At 42.0% G+C, this 22756-nt stretch overlaps 1 protein-coding gene across 1 annotated transcript in view; it reads right to left on the bottom strand.

Moving 5' to 3' along the window:
* Positions 1–22756, bottom strand: part of LOC126234905 (proline-rich protein HaeIII subfamily 1-like) — a 149692-nt gene that overhangs the window by 17389 nt on the left and 109547 nt on the right. Inside the window, exon 2 of the mRNA XM_049943644.1 lies at positions 6197–6714. Coding sequence (XP_049799601.1) covers positions 6197–6714 — 518 coding nt within the window. The remainder of the gene's footprint in view (positions 1–6196; positions 6715–22756) is intronic.

Genomic DNA, 22756 nt, shown 5'->3' with positions numbered 1-22756 from the left:
CAACAGCTCACTTGACACCCACAGGTGCAGCAAGTGTATACCATCTCGAAAGAGTAATTCGTCGGAAGCGCATGTCTATACGGTCGTATCGCAGCTGAGTTGTTGAGGCAGGCGCCTCCTTGAAACTGGCTGCGGCCGTTGACGAATTTCCTCCATCTGCCGCGGTCTTCGGCGTGTTCCTCTCATTCATCAACATTAAATGCGTTCGTAACGCGCTTGTCATTGTCTTTAAAGAGCAAAGAAGGTCTTTCAGGGTATTTCTTGGCATGTGATATCTCACTGTGCGTCGGGGAAGAAGGGAATGGCCATACAATGTAAGTGTCGTAGCTGCCACAGGCAACGTTCCTTGAGAATGGTTGTGATACCCGGTAGTTTCGTTATATACAGGACGTCTCATTTGTCACAAGTCCCTTCACGTTAAGCCTAGAATGTTTCGCAAGCACCGCATCTGAAAGGTGTTGAGCCTACGTCCTCGTTTACCGTATGATGTACAGGTCTCAGCACCATACAAGACGGTTCACAGCACACACGGTTGATAGATGAGCATTTTTGTGGTCATTGCAAGGTGTTCATTGTCACCTACTCCAATGCTGAGTTTCCCGAAAGTATTCGCCGCTTTTCCAGTTCACGTTTTTATTTCATCGTCCAGAGAAATACACTGAAAAGGCAAATTAACTGGTACACCTGCCTAATATCGTGTAGGCCCCCGCGAGCACGTAGAAATGCCACAACACGACGTGGCACGGACTCGACTAGTGTCTGAAGTACTGCTGGAGGGAACTGACACCATGAATCCTACAGGGTTGTCCATAAATCCATGAGAGTACGAGGGGATGGAGATTTAACAACTGCGCCAGACACTTGTTGCCTTATGTAAGCGTTGCCGACATCTCCACCGTATTCTGCCCGTTTACATATCTCTGCACTTGAATACGCTTGTCTATATCAGTTTCTTTGGTGCTGCATTGTATCTTCTGACACTAACGAGCCGAGATTTGCAGAATTTGTCGACTGAATTCGACAAGGAGCCATCTAATGTTATGGCGGGAGTATCCGCGTATCCTTGCGCCATGATCACAGTACTCTTTACATTCATGGACATGTAGCTGAAAATTTGACGTTAAGCATTTGAAGGTCGTCTTGAGTACGTGCTACAAATGGAGCATCATCGTTCCTAGCAACGAAGTCCTCAGCGCTTGGATCCGAGTTACGAGATGTTGTGAAATTTCCCGTCAGTCCTGGTATGTGGATGGATGCCCAGTTTGTTTCGCCAAAAGCAGCTTTGAGAGGTGACGAGAAGAATGTAACAAACAAGGTAGGGACAAGTAAATTCTTGATCAATTCCTCTTTGCACAATAAAAGGACCGTTGTGCTTCGTTTGGATTTCACAGCGCCTTCCATATCGTCTTGAAAAGTCCTGATCATCTTAAAAAGTTTTGGAGGATATCGTATCTCCACTAGTAAAGTATACGGTCTCTCCATGCTGACTGTATCTAATGCCTCATTTAAGTCGATCAATGCAGTGAAAAATGGGGTCTTTCCTGAATTAACTGGACTCTGAAGATCACATCAACAGCAGATCGCTGAGCTCGAAGTCTTCATTGAGACTTAGAGAGTACACACGATCGGAAAGCTTCTCCCGTCTGCCCAGGGCCACAAGGGCTACAGATATTCAGACGATACTCAGCAGTGTAATTCCACGACAGAAAATGCATTTCTCTTCAATCTGCGTATATACATGTCAATAAAAGGTTGCAGAGAACTGGGAGCAGTTTTTTAAGTTCTGCATGGATGTCTTTACGACGGCATTTTCTCAATTTAAAACGCACAACCGCTCTCTGAAGCTCCTCCTTAATAAGTATGGCGTTCAGCTCGTGGCTAGTTGACAACTGAGGAATTTCTCCTGTCGCTCTTGAGCCGGTATTGACTGGATATGAGGATAGGTTGGAATAATGTTGCACACATCATTACAGTTGTCAGCTGCAATCTTTGATGACTATTCCATCGATCACCTCAAGTGGGGCAGTCTTCTTAGGAGCTGGCTCAGTGGTCGTTTTGACACCTAACTAGACTTCACTGATGTCCCCAGCTAGACCAGTGTGTTGACAGATGGGCTGATAAGATAAGGAAAGAGGACGCACTCCGCAAAATCGGTGAAGGATAACTACAAGGAAAACCCTGACAAGATGATGGGACAGCATGATAGGACGTACGTTGAAACATCACGGAGTAGCTTCCTTCGTACTAGAGGGAGTAAAAACTACAGTAGAAGATGTAAATTACTCATAGAATACACCAATTAGATAGTTGAGGAGGTAGGGCGCAATTTGTATCACGGAACTCAGTAGAAATATCGTGGACTGAAGTTCACGACGACCAGCTGCAATCCCGAAATCTCTTCGGACAAGTCAAAACATTATGAGGACTGCCCATCACGGCACTGTATGCCGCCTGGTGACGTTGCTTGCACGTGTGACACTGTAACAAAAGCATGTAAGCGGAGCAGAGACCCGAACGGGGAATCACCCTAGCCAAAAAATGGGCTGCAAATGGGGAACTCCACTGAGATGAGCGACTTTGACAAAGGGCAGAGTTTTAGTACTCTGAACCTGTGAAAGAATGTCTAGAAAACGGTGAAGCTTGTCGAATGTTCACCTGCTACTGCAATGAGCATCTATGGAAAGAGGTAGAAGGACACTGAAACTACCAATTGGCGGTAAATGGTTGGACTTCCACGACTTTACAGAACGTGGGTTCGGAGGCTCGTCTGCTCTGTAAAGTAGCATAGATGGTGATCTGTGGTATCTCTGCCGAAAGAGCACGACGCTGGTGCACGAACAAGTGTTTTGAAGCACACCGTTCATCGTACGTTGTTGAACATGGAGCTCCGCAGCAGACCCCCCTTCGTGTTCACATGTTGGCCCAATGACGTCAGTTACATTGCTGTTGGAACGGGATCCTCAGGATTCGTCCGTCGATCAAAGGAAACGTGTCGGCTCTTCGGGTGAATCACGTTTTTGCTACATTCGGTCGATGGTCGTCTCCTCAATCGCCGTCAATGAGGTGAACGGCGGCTCAAAACGTGCAACGCGCCACGGACTCAGGCTGGTGGGAGCAATATTATGTAATGGGATACATTCTCCTGCGTTTGAATGTGACTTTCGGTAGTAATCGACATCTTTCAGCAGTATAATGGTCCGTGTCTCGAAGTCAGAATTGTGATAAAGTGATTTGAGGAGCGTTACAGTGATTTCACGCTGACGTCTCGGCGACCAAATTCACCTGATATAAATCCTACTGAACCCATCTGGGTCACTATCGGGAGCTATCACCGGGTACGCAAATAATCTAATGCCATGAATCACCTAATGCCACAAACGTCCACAAACATATCAACAGGTTGTCGGATCCCTGATACGCAGAATCAGTAATGTACTTCGTTCCAAAGACGGACAAACAAGCTATTATGTAGGCGGTCATAATGTTTTGGCTCATCAGTATATTTGTAATGTGATAATGAAATAATAGTGTTAGATTCACCATCTTTCCTCTCCGTAATTTGGCTGAGGTAAGGCAAGGAACAGGATGTACTGGCTCATCCTACACGCTGACTGTCAATTCGTAGTTCTGCGACCCGTGCCCAGACTTCGTAATGAGCGTTAGTCTGATGCTACCGCAGCTCGACGCATGTGAGTAGCCCATAGTGCCTTGCCTTTTATGTATTCTGTTTTAAAAATTTTGTGACTAAAGCTTTATCGCTTGATTTTTAGTTTAATACGTGACATGCCAATTTAAGTTTTACTTCTGGTGAAGGCTCCCATAGCAGTGTCGAAACGTATTTTTTGCGACCGAGGGCTGCTATTGGTTTAATTTTACTTTGTAAACGGTTGCTGACCATGCAGCCATGTTCAAAACTTTAAAACATTAGTTTGGTAGCTTGCGTGTTAGGTATGTTAAGGGTAAGTGTTTAAGTGTAGGAGACTTGTGAAGTGTAGTATCGCCTGTGGGGTTGGACGTAAATTTGGAAAGACCGCGGGAAGTACATGCTTCAACATCAATGTAAACAGTAACCAAGCCTGCAGGTTGCGCTGTTGTATTTGACTTCGAACGACGCCTGTGCATTGTTCTCGATACGTCGTAAGTATCAGTAGTGGTCAACAGTTCGACTCATAGATTACTCGTTCGTTGCGCTCTTTGTCATCAGACATTGCGAAAACGCTAGAAATTTAACTCAGGACAGTGTTTCGTAAACATTCACTGAGGTGATGAACCACATCACTTTCTTTTACAATCGAAAGAAAACAGCCCTCGGTCACTATTTTTAACGAATTAACCGAGTTTCGACACTGCTAGGAGTGTCTTCCTGAGAATTTAAATCAAAGAATGGTCTATAACATGGTCACAGAATTATGACTAAAAACGTATGATACAGAGTAAAAGTACAGAATCGTCGTGAAAGATGATCGTTCCTTCATCTTCTACTCATTCAAAATCGCATAAAAAAGCCATCTTTCATTCTGCTGTTCACCAAGCCATTTCCACCCCACTTTCTAAAGAAAAGTTCAACGACGAAATCAATTTACTTAAAACAATAGCAGTTAACAACGAGTATAAACCTAACATAGTAGATGATGTCCTTAAAAAGAAAACTGCTAAAAGAATTACTACGCTAAGCACTTCTGTTATCGAATCTAACTCAAAAAATATTTCTCTATTCCTTTCGTGGGGCCTATCTCTTATCAGATCCAGCGCATTCTTCGAAAGAAATACGATTGAAACGTTGCTTTTTCTACTAACAACAATCAGAAAAAAACTTCATTCATAATTTACATTCTATTCGTTCCCCTTTAGAAAATTCTGGTGACTACAAAATTGTCTGCGATACTTGCTCCTCTTACTATACAGGGTGTTACAAAAAGGTACGGCCAAACTTTCAGGAAACATTCCTCACACACAAATAAAGAAAAGATGTTATGTGGACATGTGTCCGGAAACGCTTACTTTCCATTTTAGAGCTCATTTTATTACTTCTCTTCAAATCACATTAATCATGGAATGGAAACACACAGCAACAGAATGTACCAGCGTGACTTCAAACACTTTGTTACAGGAAATGTTCAAAATGTCCTCCATTAGCGAGGATACATGCATCCACCCTCCGTCGCATGGAATCCCTGATGAGCTGATGCAGCCCTGGAGAATGGCGTATTGTATCACAGCCGTCCACAATACGAGCACGAAGAGTCTCTACATTTGGTACCGGGGTTGCGTAGACAAGAGCTTTCAAATGCGCCCATAAATGAAAGTCAAGAGGGTTGAGGTCAGGAAAGCGTGGAGGCCATGGAATTGGTTCGCCTCTACTAATCCATCGGTCACCGAATCTGTTGTTGAGAAGAGTACGAACACTTCGACTGAAATGTGCAGGAGCTCCATCGTGCATGAACCACATGCTGTGTCGTACTTGTAAAGGCACATGTTCTAGCAGCACAGGTAGAGTATCCCGTATGAAATCATGGCGGTAACATGTTCTAGCAGCACAGGTAGAGTATCCCGTATGAAATCATGGCGGTGAATCGAGGAAGTACAGTTTTGTGACGGCCTTCGTAGCGACAACACTTCGCTGTAGAAACGGCCTACGAAGTCACTGCCACACTTTTAATAGCGGACCGACCGGACCGCTGGAACAGTGAACAGAAAGATGTAACCCAAACACTCGGATTAAATGAAAGTCGGTACTTATCTTTATTAACGACGATACAGAACACAGTGGTGAACATGGTCTACAGAAATCTGTCTAGTTCGAGTCGGAGCGGCTTGGTCAGCGTCGGTTGACGACAAACAACAACTCTGCTGCGATGAACACACAACTGACTAGCAGGTACACAATTCGGTGGCGAGTATACAACTGAGCGGCGAATCCAGAACTGTCCTAGCGCTCGCGACTCCAGCGCTTAAGAAGCCAGAAGCCAGCGGTGGCGCGCGCAGACTTGCGGCGATTTCCTGTATCGCTGGCGCTGCTTATGCGGACGGCGTCCGGACTTTGATGCTGCCAACCTTTTTGGCAGCGGGCTCGGTTGGCATTACTGGCTAGGATATAACACTCCTCCCCCCCAAATCGCCGCACCGTCGTTGAGTAATGACGTGGCGAGCGTCGACGGCGGGGGAGGGGTCTGGCCGCAGACGTAGCAGAAGAGACCGGGGCGGAGACTGTTGTCGGTGGCAGTCCCCGGTCCGCACCCCAGCATTGGCTGCGCTGGGCCTCGGGAAACACCGACTGAAAACCGAGGTCAGGGTGCACGCCTGTGACCACGGGCGCAGCTTCTGGTACTGGACGCGACGGGGCGTCGGGACCCACGAAGAGAGGCAGCGTTTCCTGACGCTGCGTCGACGGCTGCTGAGTGGGCGCCGGACAAGGCGCTGCGGTGTCAGACTCCTTGGGGGTGCCCAAGGAAAGCGGCTGCAGTACAGGCTGCACAGCCACCGCTTGGGAAGGCGGCCCGGCTGAGGGGTCGACGTCCATCAGCTCCGAAGGCGGTGGCGACTGAAGAGGGACCGCAGGCGCCGGAGCGACCACCCGGGGCGCTCCCGTATGAAGCTGCGCGGGAGGCATCAACGGGACGGGCTCTCGGGGTGGTAGCGGCGAGGGCTGCTGCTGCTGCCCTGGGGGCGGCAGCGAAGTCGGAAGGCGCGGCTGGAACCCGCCGTGGACCAAATCTGTGGACAAAGAACGAGCGGCAGAATCCGGGCTGCCAGCGCGGCGCAACTGGTTCTGATGCCTCCTGTGCACCCTAGTAGCACCTTGAACAGTATAAAAACCGCGACCCTGGACACTTATCACGGTACCACGTTCCCAACGACGGCAACCGTGATAAACTCTGAAAAAAACGGCGTCAGTATACAACTGAGCGGCGAATCCAGAACTGTCCTAGCGCTCGCGACTCCAGCGCTTAAGAAGCCAGAAGCCAGCGGTGGCGCGCGCAGACTTGCGGCGATTTCCTGTATCGCTGGCGCTGCTTATGCGGTCGGCGTCTGGACTTTGATGCTGCCAACCTTTTTGGTAGCGGGCTCGGTTGGCATTACTGGCTAGGATATAACATACAGTACATACTGACGAAACTAAAATGAGCTCTAACATGGAAATTAAGCGTTTCCGGACGCATGTCCACATAACACCTTTTCTTTATTTGTGTGTGAGGAATGTTTCCTGAAAGTTTGGCCATACCTTTTTGTAACATCCTGTATAGGACAAACTGGACGTGCCTTCACTACCAGATATAAAGAACACTTGCTAAGAAATAATGGCACTACCCTCCAAAATTCGTCTTTTTCCGACCATCTTCTAATTACAGGTCATTCACCTAAAGCCATTTTGCACACCGAAAAGAAAGGGCGTAGACTAGATATTATAGAAGAATTAGAGATTTTCAAACATCTTGCTCGAAAGGATAGCCTCACCCTTAACAAATAGCTACAGCTACGTAATAAAATTTTTTTTCAACGGTATAAAGCCGTTACTCGATATCTGACTTCGGGTCTCTTTGTGCAGGTTGCCGAAATGTTCATTCCCTTCTAAGGTAGTCCTATGTTTTCTAATTATCAAATGTTTCTTGGCTGTATTTCACGTCAATATTGCTTTCTACAAGTTGTCATTCAGTCCTATCTACTTTTTCATAATGATGTTTTCATGTTTTATCTCACTGTTATAAGCTTCGGGCCGGCCGGTTCTAGGCGCTTCAATTTGGAACCGCGTGGCCGCTACGGTCGCAGGTTCGAATCCTGCCTCGGGCATGGATGTGTGTGATGTCCTTAGGTTAGTTAGGTTTAAGTAATTTTAAGTTCTAGGGGACTGATGAGCACAGATGTTAAGTCCCATAGTGCTCAGAGCCATTTGAACCATTTGTTATGTTGTATCCTACTATCAAACAAACATTGCTTTCCATTATTTACCAAATACTATTGATTATTTGCCAAATACTATTGATTTACTATCATTTCTGCCCATATTTCAATGTGAAGTAGCCTAATTGTATCTACGGCTACTAGATGACGCTCTCATTGCAGTGCCATGTTCACCTGGCCGCATTTGTTAATGCGGGCACCTCAGTCCGTTTGCAACCTGTAACCGCGTAAGTAACGAGCAGCCCTTAGTGGCTCGCCATCACAATCTTTTATTTTAAATATCTTTGTGACTAAAGCCCTTTTGGCATATTTATTATTTTATAAATGACATATAGGTACTGCCAGTCTTTCACGATGATTCTGTACTTATACTCTGTACCATACGTTTTTAGTCATAATTCTGTGACCATGTTATAGACCATTCTTTGGTTTAAATTCTGAGGAAGACACTCCTAGCAGTGTTGAAACCCTGCTAATTCGTTAAAAATAGTGACCGAGGGCTGTTTTCTATCATTTGCAACTATTCACGGTCTCTGAACGTGCAGCCACGTAAAAAAAAAAAAAAAAAAAAAAAAAAAAAATTCTTTTGTTGGGCGAATCCTGATAACAGAAACTGTCTTCAACTCAAGAATTGTAACAGTCTATGTCAGTCAAATGGCCACTGGATAAGCAGGTGACTGCAGTTTTGGGTACAGACTCAGTGAATGGTGAAACTGTCCATATTGGTAATAACTTACTTCCTTTTCTTGTACTTTCATATTATATTCCAAGGAATATGAGCCGTGATGGCTCGCCTGAGTCCTCTCCCGATCTGCAGGCGCAACATTGCGCTCCGTCAGGCGACGCTTCGGCTCTTGGCGAGCAGCCATAGCGGCAAGGAGACAGATGAGTTGAAGTTGGGCGGCCTTCCGGGCTGGAGGCGGAGCGTGGCGGTGCCCGACGCGTTCGGCACGTGTTGCTTTCTGTGCCTTGTCGTGCTCGCTACTTCCTGTTTGGGGACAGTTGATGCGTTAATCGGCTGAGTGCCCTTCGAGGGCTCTTCGCGCGTTGCTTATCTGATCTATTGTATTATATAGTTTTTTTGTTTATTTAGTTATTTAATATAAACAACTGGCCATTGAAATTGCTACACCAAGAAGAAATGCAGATGCAGATGCAGATGATATTATACTAGAACTGAGAAATCAGTAGCCAGAACAACCACCTCTGGCCGTAATAACGGCCTTGATACCCCTGAGCATTGAGTCAAACAGAGCTTGGATGGCGTGTACAGGGGCAGCTGCCCATGCAGCTTCAACACCATACCAGAGTTCATCAAGAGTAGTGACTGGCGTATTGTGACGAGCCAGTTGCTCGGCCACCATCGACCAGACGTTTTAAATTGGTGAGTGATCTGGAGAATATGCTGGCCAAGGCAGCAGTCGAACATTTTCTGTATCCAGAAAGGTTCGTACAGTTCCTGCAACATGCGGTCGTGCATTATCCTGCTGAAATGTAGGGTTTCGCAGGGATCGAATGAAGGGTAGAGCCACGGGTCGTAACACATCTGATATGTAACGTCCACTGTTCAAAGTGCCGTCAATGCGAACAAGAGGTGACCGAGACGTGTAACCAATGGCACCCCATACCATCATGCCGGGTGATACGCCAATATGGCGATGACGAACACACGCTTCCAATGTGCATTCACCGCGATGTCGCCAAATACGGATGCGACCATCATGATGTTGTAAACAGAACCTGGATTCATTCGATAAAATTACGTTTTGCCATTCGTGCACCCAGGTTCGTCGTTGAGTACACCATCGCAGGCGCTCCTGTCTGTGATACAGCGTCAAGGGTAACCGCAGCCATGGTCTCCGAGCTGATAGTCCATGCTGTTGCAAACGTCGTCGAACTGTTCGTGCAGATGATTGTTGTCTTGCAAGCTTCCCCATCTGTTGTCTCAGGAATCGAGACGTGGCTGCACGATCCTTTACAGCCATGCGGATAAGATGCCTGTCATCTCGACTGCTAGTGATACGAGGCCGTTGGGATGCAGCACGGCGTTCCGTCTTACTCTCCTGAACCCACCGATTCCATATTCTTCTAACAGTCATTGGATCTCGAACAACGCGAGCAGCAATGTCACGATACTATAAACCGCAATATCGATAGGCTACAATCCGACCTTTATCAAAGTCGGAAGCGTGATGGTACGCATTTTTCCTCCTTACACGAGGCATCACAGCAACGTTTCACCAGGCAACGCCGGTCAACTGCTGTTTGTGTATGAGAAATCGGTTGGAAACTTTCCTCATGTCGGCACGTTGTAGGTGTCACCACCGGTGCCAACATTGTGTGAATGCTCTGAAAAGCTAATCATTTGTATATCACAGCATCTTCTTCCTGTCGGTTAAATTTCGCGTCTGTAGCACGTCATCTTCGTGGTGTAGCAATTTTAATGGCCAGTAGTGGAAATAATATTGTTCCTTCTCTTAGTGTACTTTATAGAATTGATTTTTTAAATTATAGTTTCTTGCCCTTCTTGCTTGCATCGCGGATGCATGAACTTGCTGTGCAAACCTTGTAGCTGTTGGTTGTGTGGGCCGGTCTGCGGCTAGGTGACCGAATGTTGCTCCGGCCTCCATTGCTCTTAGTTAACTTATTGCCTTGTTAGCGGCTTGCTGTGTAATTTTACTGGTGTCTCATTAATGTGTACTTGATATTTGTAAAAGGTTTCTGAGAGCAGCCTAGCTTTAAAGGTGTGTCGTGGAATCGTGGAAGGGCTTTCTCCCCTTACGTATTGGTTTAATTAGCTTATTAGTTTAAACAGTTCTTCTGGATACGTTTAAAAGTTTACCTTTCTTAAAATCTGTTTTTGTTTAGGGTCATTACCTGTTTTTAATCAAAAATGTTATTGAACTATGTGCAGATGTCATGGTGCTTACCAGCTACACACTTTTATGTAGGCGTCAATAAGGCTAGTGTACTTGTATTATTTAAAGTATTTTCAGGGGGTGGACTTTCTGCCCACGCCACTGTCCTTCCAGTTTTCTGTTTAATTATTCTTATTCACGTTCAGTACCTTCAGGCACATCTTTACGTAAATTTAATGAGGTCTTTTATCTATTTATTCTATTATTTGTTATTTCCCTATATAAGGTCTGTTAATATGATACTGCTAGGGGTTGTAGAGAAATATCGGAGACCTTTCATTATGTTATTTGGGTCACACCTCCTGTTATTGAAGGATGTCAATCTAAACACCTTTCAGCCGTCAAATTTCCAACCTTATTTTATTTTGCAAGCAGTTTCAGCGTTTTACTACGCCATCTTCAGGTCTCTGACCGACGTATAGGAAGAATCTACCTGGTGTTTGTATTGATGGCCCCTGTTTTGATCACAACTGAGGTAGATTCTTCCTACACATCGGTCAGGTTGAAACGTCCCCTTTTGAACAATTATATACGTGACTGGGCTTAAACTGACACACAATATTTTTAGCGCAACGCAATCTGACTTTCAAAAATCCCTACAAAAGAATGGCCCTGACTATAACATTAACCTATACCTTTCACAAATCACTTACCTCACAAAAATCTTCGTTACTCGAACTACTGCAATACAGCGAGCGCCACTACCGCCAGCTAAATAAAAGATTCAAACTACGGAAGGCACTAACTACTGATAGGCATAGTTAGCAAATGAAAGATTTTGATAGAGAACAAACAATGTATTTACCTTAATAGTCATCAAAAGTCATAATATATATAGGAGTTCGTAACATCCATTCTTACAAATATCAAAACTCCGCCATTTCTCTCCCCACATCCACCACTGCTGGCGGCTCACCTCCAACTGCGCAACGCTACGCGCTGTTCACATCCAGCTGCCCAACACTACAATGGCAGACAACAATGCAAACTAGCCACAGACTGCACACAGCACAGCCAGTGATTTTCATACAGAGCGCTACGTAACGTTGCCAATAAGAAAACATAAACAGCCTACTTACATAGCCCCCATGCTCCCCACAAAAAATTTTACAAATTGTTTTGGGCAGTGGCCAATAATGATATGATAAAATTTTTCATAATTACAATAACAAAGATATCAAATGCACACACTTATTGATACAATGTTGGTCAACAACTAAAATTTTCTCACAGTCCATAAAGACAGTCCTGATCATTTATCACAGTAAAATTGCAGTGTTTTTCTCAAAGGCTGAGCAGTAAAAGAAAATGCACACCGAAGTAGTGGATTTCCATGCAATCTTGAAGAAGTGGTGTTGTCCTTCCAACGGAAAGACAGTGCTGACTCTTGACATGCAGACATGTATTGGTCCACAACAGAGCAAACCCACAGCAGAGTCAGTCGAAATTTTGAAGAGTATTGGTAGGTAGGTCATCTCATAGCAGACCCACTGTAGTCCTGGTAGAGATTACGGTATTGGTGGGCTACCAGAGGTGCAGACCCACTGCAGTCCTTGTAGAAATAATGGTATTGGTGGATCATCAAAGATGCAGACCCACTGTAGTCCTTGTAGAGACAGCCAGCAACCATCTGTTGCGACTGTGCAGGTGCACAATCACCGTCGAAGAGTCTTGCGGACAATATAGCAAGTCCATAAACCACCACTTGTGCACTCACAAAAAAAAAAAATTTTTTTGTCCTTAGAACCAGCCATGCTGTTATCCAGTCCCTTGCTGAATTATTAACACACGTGCAAACACTATGAGTCCCTACTTCTCACATATTGTCCATATACTATGACCAACAGAAACGTGTGCAGTGAAATGGAACTTACAAGTTAATAATATGATGAACTGGTGTCAATTACAATTTTATAACATAAGAATACAATAACAAAGGTACAAAATACATTATTAAAGAACATAACAATTAAGATAAATTTGTAGTAATACAGGCTTTACAAAAGAATAGAAATATACATATACATCAGTGTTACAGGAATTATGACATAAGTAAATAAATAAAAGATCAGAATAATTATTAAAAATCAACTTCACACATGAGCATTAAAACAAAACAGAATAAATAATGTCTAAGCATCTCTACAAAGTAAAGAACATATTATTAGAAAAATTCTACAACATAACTCTTATTAGCTAAACACATAAAGACAGGAAAAACACAAACATACAAGAGTACACAAACACATAGGGGGATAACACAATGGAAAGGACAGGGTTCGTTTTCAGTGTAACATTTGGTACTGCAGTCCAACCCAAAACTTCATTCCATACATCGTCCCTCTTATTTCAACATTTGCTCCAGCCAAAAAAAAAAAAAAAAAAAAAAAAATCCTATCCAAGCATGCTTTCTGTATTCTGTTCACATCCTCTTTCAAAAATAGTTTTTCTCCACTGTGCTCTACTTTTTTGGCCAAACCATTTTCTTATAGCTTCTCAATGCATTTCTTCCGATTCATCATAGTTAGTTTCTTATATAGTCTACCCCCTCTTAAGCTAACTTAAATCTACTTAGCTCAGATATATATACCAAGGGACGAGGCAATGCAGCAGCACATAACAAATTAACACAAACAGCAAGGACAAAAAAAAATACAAATTGGCAAAGTAAGCAACAATATTACAACTAATATAAGGCAATGAGCAGCAAACAAGAAAAATAAACCAGTAGTAAACTGGCTTAGCAGAGTAACACAAAGTCAAATTCAGTAACACTATGCCTGGTAAACAGCAGCAGCAAATGAAATAACTTATATCTAAACATGACATAGCTCAAGCAGAAAAAATATTACATTAAAGACAACAATGCAGACAAGGGAAATGTATATTCACATCTTAATGTCTATGTAATTAAAGTGGTGCACCACAAGAAGTTATTCTACCAAAAAAAAATTACCAAGTAGTTGAAAAGAAAATTCTGTATGCAATTCCTGTGAAGGGAAATGTCTTTTTATGCTCCTTCGTTTTTCTTTGAATATATCATAATTTTTTTACTGGATCTGTAGGCATAAAATATTTATATTAGTACATCTATTAAATTTTATTTTAACCAATGCTGCAGTGCAGCTAGAAACTAGATATTAAACAAAATGAGTAAATAAATACATAAAGCAAGCCATATGGCATTTCTCTCAACTAGCAAGACAATAGCCATGAAATTTTTCTCATAGTTTCATTAGGCATTTTAGTAAATATCATAAATTAAGAGCTCCACAGTATAATCATATGTTTTCAAGTTTGAGCGTGTCGTATTTGCGATGATTTCTACAAAGGAATGTCAATAGCGAGGATAATGGCCTCCCCTTTTTTTTTCTACCTGTGCCTCTGAAAAGGCACACACTAATGGCTTTTTCTCCAGGTGTCTGACACAGCTGGGTGCCCACGACTCATTATGTGCAGGTGGTCACTTACAACAGCAGTTTCCGCTACAGTGACAGTCTCATATAAAATATTTCACAGGTCAAGAATTTGCGTTACAAATCTGTAGAAACAAAATCCTATTGATATAACAGAGTCCAAAAAAAATTTTCGTCGGCATTGTAATACATTCACGCATTTACATACATTTCATAACTCTTAAAGTACGATTCTTGGTTTCCAACAACCTTTTTCACAAACCAGAGTCCCTAACCACTACTCATTATTCCTTACCTTATTCGTCTACACTTCTTCAATATTTCATCATAACAGATACGTAGCATACTCAAATAACTCATATAGCATTAGCTTATTGATCATAAACATACCACAACAGCATAACACACATAGTCATCGTAATAATAACATCATAACACCTCAGTCAACTCTCAAAATCGTCGTTGCTTCCTCCAATAATTTCAAAACCTAAAAAAAATTCTCTGCTCATTTCAGTAGTGTCATCTACCTCAAACGTACTTTAAAAATCATGCTCCCTTACCAAATACATCATTCAAAGCTCTCATAGTATCACAATGGTTCCAAAAATATATGAACAATTCACAAAGTACAGACAAAATACAATTTCATAAGTGTGAAGTTACCCAACTGTGTAATTGCGTAAACATGTGTCACTGATGTAGTAAAAAAATTGATCAGATAGCTGTGTAATTTGTGTGTTAGAGAAATATGGTACCGATGTGTAAAGTTGTATAAGCAAATACCATATTAGCTAGGGCTCCTTGTGCTTGCCACACACATGGTACACAAAGTAAGCGTGTACCCCCCTAAGGATAAATGTAATTATACCCTCAGGTGTTACAGATTACAGCAATGGAATGAAAAGTATCATGGGAAACTTTCTTTGTAATTCAAAAATATTGAAAAATAAATGGTTTAAGTACAAAATTAATCACTCAAATGCGTGTCCTGTAGTGCTAAATGTGCGTCTTGCTGTAAGATAATCTCTGTGGAAGTGTCGTAGTTATTGTCCTCCAAAAGCTAAGTTCTGCAGAAGCCAATGTACTTAACTCATGATAAACAAAAGTGAAATGCTTTGCGTATAGATATCTTAGTTATTACGCTTATTGCCGTGATGAAGAAAGTACTGTGCTGTAACGTATTGTTGTGCTCCAGAAAAGGCTGTCTCATTGTAGCTATACCACAAAAGTTACTACTAAAACATGTTTTACCTTTCAGAATAATTCAGAAAAACTGTGCAGATATAAAACAGAAACACCGCAAAAGCAACATTGTAAATTGTCACTCATTAGTAGCGTTGTGATATAATCGTGTAGCTGTGAAAGAAACCAAATACTAAGTCATCTTTAATTTCACAAAAACTATTTCAAATAAGGAATGTCTTTTCAAGTAAACCAAAATGTTGCATTGAAATCTCATTAGCAGTATATGTTCTAAGTATGTAAGCCTTATAGTCGTTACGTAATCGTGCAAGTAACAAGCAAGAATGTACAAATAACAACACTGTGTCGTCTGTTCACTATAACAATTTATTCGTAATTTCTGTTTAAAAATGTTCCCTAGGTTCTTGACTGGATATTTAACTTCAAACATTGTTGCATGGTAACAGTTTCTTAAGTGTGACAGAGCATACTAGAAATGTGAAGTGAAAAGTTTTATGGCAAAGACAAAGTTAAAAAGCAGATTATCTCTCAATAAACGGTTTTACATGTGAAATGTATTGCAGTCCTTAGAGCCTTTCTAGTGCGCAAAGTTTCAGCTTCAAAGTAATTATCATGTTGTATACGTCGGTAAGGAATGCTAAAATTTTTCTCAAGGTTAGCGTCTATGTTATTTTTCGCTGAGCCAGCCGGCGCACATGGCTGCCTGTGGTGCGAGTCATTGTCCGTCTCTTTGTTGGCGCGCGTCGTTATTGGGGTTTGGAGACCTAACTTCTACAAATTCACCTTGTCGAGAGGGCCCTGCCCTGTTTAAATCCCGCCAGTTCTGATGCAATTCAGGTCTGTCGTTACGATCATATCGTCTGTCGTCATGTCGGTAGATTCCATAGTTTCTTTCTTGTCGGTCACGTGGTGGAGAATTTCTCCCTGAATCGTAACTGTGCGCTGGACCGTTGTGTCTAAAGTTATTCTGTCTCCCTTGATAATAATTGTTTTGGTTCCCACATTGTCTGTTTCTATGGTTGTCTCTGTCACATTCATTACGATGGAAATGCGATCTTTCTCTGTAACTATTATTACTCTGCCAGTGGTTGTCATATGGGTGGTGTCTGTTTTGATCACGATTTGCGTTGTAAGAATAGACTTGTCGTGTCCAGTTATTGTTTCTGTCGTCACGGAATTGTGACGGATGTGACCTGTAGTGATTGTTTTCCTGTTTTCGCATCCCGCGACTGTCTGTGTCAATTTATAAATCTTGTAAGTGTCCCTGAAAAGCTTCAATGTCGTCTTTGCAACGTCCTGCCAAAATAATATGTCGTAAATGTTCAGGTAATTTGATTAAGCAAATGCGGATGAGTTCTGAGGGGCTATATGGGATTGACAGGTACTGATTCATGTGCAACATGTCTTCAAAATATTTCACAAGACTGGAAAATTCAGATTGTTCGAAATGTTTCATCATTATGATGCTATGTTTTACTCGGTCTTGTGTAGCTTGAGACCAATATGCTGAGAGGAAGGCATGATAAAATTCTCCTTCACTGTGACAATCGTGAATGACCGATCGCATTCTTACAGCTGGTTCATTCTCTAAGTAGCCACACATAAATTCTAATCTGTGTTCTAACGACCAGTTGGGAGGGAAACAATGAGAGAATTGATGGAGCCATGCTTGTGGATGAATGTCGTTGCCAGAATTCTTAAATGTTTTGAATTTACGTGTAGTAATGAACAGCTTATAGTCAAAATCATCATGTCGGCGAGTCGCATGTCGGTCATTGTTACGTCGTTTCGGCGGTTCCATCTCAAAATTCGGAGTGCCTTGCCAATTTATTTCATAATTTCCGAAGTGTCCTATGTTATTATTTTGTGGTTGTTCCGTATTTCTAAGTCCCTCTTCCCGTGTTGGAGCGCGAGTGTCCTCTGAAGTACGTAATTTTTGTATTACTTGTGCCAACTGATCTTGTACTTCCCGGATTTCTCTTTTGTGTTGCGTATTAATTTGATTCTGATTTTGTTTGAATTTCTTAATTTGTTCATACTCTTCTGTGTCATTGATGACTACAGGTCTTGTGTCATTCAGATCATCATCTACCTTTGTAGATAAGTTAGTGAACTGATCCGAAAGTTCGGCTACTTTCTCCGATAGTGTACTTATTTCCTCAGTGTGTTTTTCTGAACCAAGATTCAGAGTATTTACTGTGTCCTTTAAATTTTCCTGAGTTTTTGCAAGTTGCGTAACTGAATCGGTAGATGCAACTGAGTCAATTTTAGCTTGCAAGGTGTCGTGATTTTCATGAACAATGGTTTGCAGTTCTTTTATGGCTGCTTCGTGATTCTGTAATGCATTTTCATGCCGCGAAAAAATAGGTTGAAAATGCTCACAAATTTGTGTTTTTACGTCGTTACAGACTTTTGACATTTCGATTCGATTTTATGTAACCCAGTAGTTAAATCCTCACGTGTTTGTTCAAGCGTGGTGTGAAGATTTTGTTCCACTGCGTCTAACTGTTGCTGTGTTTGTCTCTGGTGTTGTTCCATTGTGTCTAACTTTTGAAGATTTTGCTGTGTTTGTCTCTGGTGTTGTTCCATTGTGTCTAACGTTTGAAGCTTTTGCTGTGTTTGTCTCTGGTGTTGTTCCATTGTGTCTAACTTTTGAAGCTTTTGCTGTATTTGTCTCTGATTTTGTTCCATTTGTTGCATTAGCTGTAATAACAATGCATTAGTGTCTGGAATCTGTTCCTCTACGCTTTTCGGAAGTGCATTTGCACCGGCAACATTCAAATTTTGACAAGCAGAAAATGTGTCTTGACTTATTTGAGAAAACGGTGAGGACACAAAACCTGAATCTACAGTATTTGCAAAATTGTGTCCTGTCATTTCGGATTCCTGAGGCGAGCTATTGCCGACCGATCGATCGATAATGCTTCCCTGTTCACTAATTGTTTCACTGCCTACGCCATTGTTTGCCACCCGCTCCATTTCCCTCTGCACAATTACCAAATTACTATGCTGAACATTAGTTAATTCATTACACGGTGGCGCTAACACACTGCTTTCGTCTTCACTGTCATTTCTCAGTTTACTTTGGAGCCTAGTATTACATTTTTCTCACGCCATAATTGTCACAATATTTCACACGACAACCCAGGAAAGCCGGCCGAAGTGGCCGTGCGGTTAAAGGCGCTGCAGTCTGGAACCGCAAGACCGCTACGGTCGCAGGTTCGAATCCTGCCTCGGGCATGGATGTTTGTGATGTCCTTAGGTTAGTTAGGTTTAACTAGTTCTAAGTTCTAGGGGACTAATAACCTCAGCAGTTGAGTCCCATAGTGCTCAGAGCCATTTGAACCAACCCAGGAAAACACAATTTGAAGAGCAAAAATAAGAGAACACATTAACATAGCACTGAAAATAATATCTAGTTAATTGCAAGCGCAGCTGCGAAATACTTGCTGCAAATCTACATGCATGCCACAACTGTTTCACTGTACAACAATGAAAGACTGCAACTACAAAGGAGATTCTCTCTACAATTACGCACTAGCAATAAACAAAATCTACACTAATTACACAAACTACAAGAAAAATCAGAAGATTCCAGGTTCGAATCCTGGCAGGGTCGCCATATGAAACGTCCCCTTTTGAACAATTATATACGTGACTGGGCTTAAACTGACACACAATATTTTTAGCGCAACGCAATCTGACTTTCAAAAATCCCTACAAATGAATGGCCCTGACAATAACATTAACCTATACCTTTCACAAATCACTTACCTCACAAAAATCTTCGTTACTCGAACTACTGCAATACAGCGAGCGCCACTACCGCCAGCTAAATAAAAGATTCAAACTACGGAAGGCACTAACTACTGATAGGCATAGTTAGCAAATGAAAGATTTTGATAGAGAACAAACAATGTATTTACCTTAATAGTCATCAAAAGTCATAATATATATAGGAGTTCATAACATCCATTCTTACAAATATCAAAACTCCGCCATTTCTCTCCCCACATCCACCACCACTGCTGGCGGCTCACCTCCAACTGCGCAACGCTACGCGCTGTTCACATCCAGCTGCCCAACACTACAATGGCAGACAACAATGCAAACTAGCCACAGACTGCACACAGCACAGCCAGTGATTTTCATATAGAGCGCTACGTAACGTTGCCAATAAGAAAACATAAACAGCCTACTTACAAGGTGCCTGAAGAAGGCGTACTCAAACGCTGAAATTGGTTGCGAAATAAAATAAGGTTGAAAATTTGACTGCTGAAAGGTGTTTAATTTGACAATTTAACATCCTCTATGGAACAACTGAGTCCCGCAACCATCTCCAATAATATGGACATACAGAGTCCTGTTATTGAATGTCGATATTTTTGTGTCAAGTGATTTCACTTACGTATTTTTGACATTAATATTTATTCTTCAGGCGGAGCTAATTGTGGCTTCCCGTCTCTTGCGGCTGTGCTGGCCGTTGTGTATTTGCGTGAGACGGGTGCCAGGATCGAGCAATAGTGAAGTGCAGCTTGTGTTCATTCGCTGCGGCATGGCTCCGAGGGGTGTTATAGTCGCCAGTGTCACCCTTCGTCTAGGCGAGTTCTCCCCTGAGATATCCAAGTTGAATATCTTGCTTTCTTCCAGCCTAAATTGTTGATCGTTAAATTATTTTGGGGTACGATTAGTATTTCAGTTAATTCGGGTGCGGGGAGTGGCTCTACACCTCTGAGCATTTCTACAACTGCCGTCAGAGCAAGCTTGGGTTTTAAGGGAGAATGTTTTATGTTTTTAAAAGGTTCTGATTTTACCTAAATTGCAACTGTTTTTTATTGTTACACTGGACAACCTGGTAACTTCTTGTAATTGATTGCGCTTCCTTGTCAATTATTTCATTGTCAGGAAAATCTAAATTATTCACTCGAGTTCTTATAATTGTCAGAAATTGCTGTTTTGACCTTAAACAAATTGGGTTGAATAATTATTCCGTATCTGTTCTAGGAACTTGTTCATTTGTTGTTAACGATATATTTAGGGAATTTTACTCGCTGCTTGGTAAAGCCATTGAGCGCTTTAACTACTGTTTAAAAGAACGTTTCTTAAATCTCTTTGCTAGTTCTATCCTCCTGTCGTTCTGTAAGTTCTACGTGTGTAATTATATTGCCTTGTAACAAGTTTTATTCATAGTTTTTTCTGATTGTGTAAAGGTTTTTCCTTAAAGGAAGCTTGCGCATATGTGTGAATAAGTTTTATTGGATTGTTAACATTCTAGTAATTGATAATAACTGGAATTATGGTTGTTGAAAGAATGGATGATATCTAATAGGAGCCCAGCTCTTACACGCTTGTCCGGTATCCATCTGGTTCCGTATCCTAGGGCATTCCAGAAGCGAGCAAGTTGTTTCAAATTCGGTCCATTATAAAGCCTCGGTTATTTAAACCCTAATTATTTCTAGGACAATGGTGTGTGTGTGTGTGTGTGTGTGTGTGTGTGTGTGTGTGTGTGTGTGTGTGTGTGCATCAACTCACAAGAATTCTGAATACTTGTATTCAGTTAGAGAATCCCGAGTGAAACTCTAGTATATCAAGTGGCTTCAAGACCTATGTTCCTTTTGTACCATATTTCAAAACATGACCCTTGTGTGTTCATATGACTCGAGGTAAGGTGCTTGTTGTAGCAACTCTACATGAGTCCACACTGTCAGAAAAGTAACTTCTGTGACAGAAGACAGTTCCTGGCCTGATATATCTCATGTTTATTCAGTAACTGCATTAATCGTGGTTACGCTCGTTTTGCTAATTGCAGAAACGATGTCAGTGACTGTAACGGTCAGGGCATCCTTTCTATGTATTAACCTTTTCCACTCCGATCAGGAACTTTTGCAAGTAGAATTGTATATGCCACTTGTGAGACTTAGTATAGTGAGTGAAGAGTTTGCCACAAAAGGAGCTGCAGGCTGAGATTCCTGCAGAGATACGGTCAAGTGATACTCTTACTGACAGGAGGAGGGATAAGGTCTCTCTGCTCAGTCGAAAGCAGGTACTCTGCAGACCAGCGTTGTTCCCCTGGGTGCCATTCCGATGAACCCACAAACTTTTTTTCTGTGAGGTGTAAGAGAACAGTGCATGCTGCACAGTCCGGCTAAAAACGTAAGTGTAATGAACAGTGGAGAGAGTGGTCCACAACAAGTAAATAGCCGCTTCATAATCAGTGCTGAGGCCGGTCAAAGTGCGCTTCGCGGAGGCCATTGCACTCTGTGCAGTGATTTCGGGGAAGATGGGTGGTAAAATGGCACCCAGACACTCAGAGAAAATTACGTAAAAGGACTGGACTGGGTTTCGGGGAAAAATCATTTATCAGTTGTAAAACATTTATTACAAAAGCTTATAAATTTGCAAATTCCAGTTTCACATTAAACAAATTTATCATGAGGTGCAAATTTCGCGTTTCAGATTAAGCAAACTTGCAGCCAATGCCGCTTAGTATATTTAAAAACAAACCAACGGAACCCTTAAAACGTGAATAAGGAATAACAGGGTGTGGTCTAATTTTGAATTTTACACATGTAAGATAAAGAAAAAACTATCAGTTCCAAAAAGCGGCGTAATTATTCTGTTGTAGACGAGCGTGTGACTTTCTAAGAGTCTTATATCAAAATTCAGATCTACAAACGGGATCCTGATGAAAATGAAACCACGTACTTGATGTGTAATACAGTTACTTATAACTTGATACACGTTAATATACTGCCTTTACATCTGAAAGCCCCTTTAATTAAAGCTTTGGCCAATGCCAGATAACAAAACTTTAAGAACAATTTTAAGAAATTAAGAAATGGCCAATCACGGCTCTTGAAAAACTTAAACCTGGACAGCGCCAGACGATAAATTTAAGGAAATGTTACAACGTGGGTGACAGCCCATAAAACATTACCCAACAGAGCGAAACTGCTGAACTAACATTAATTAAAACAGGAGATAGGATCATTTTAAAAATAGGCAATAAATCAAAATATTACACTTCTTTTTTTGAACCATCAGTCTGCTGACTGATTTGATGCAGCCCGCCAACCTCTTCATCTCAGAGTAGCACTTGTAACCAACATCCTCAATTATTTGCTGGATATATTCCAATCTCTGTCTGCCTCTACAGTTTTTGCCCTCTACAGTTCCTTCTAGTAACATGGAAGTCATTCCCTGATGTCTTAACAGATGTGCTATCACCCTGTCCCTTCTTCTTCTCAGCGTTTTCCACATATTCCTTTCCTATCCGATTCTGTGCAAAATCTTACAATTATGTAACGTAATTCCTTGCGG

Source organism: Schistocerca nitens, chromosome 2 (assembly GCF_023898315.1).
Source record: "Schistocerca nitens isolate TAMUIC-IGC-003100 chromosome 2, iqSchNite1.1, whole genome shotgun sequence".
Taxonomy (NCBI): Eukaryota; Metazoa; Arthropoda; class Insecta; order Orthoptera; family Acrididae; genus Schistocerca; species Schistocerca nitens.
Note: the sequence above shows the minus strand (reverse complement) of the source record. Positions and strands in the feature narration are given on the sequence as shown.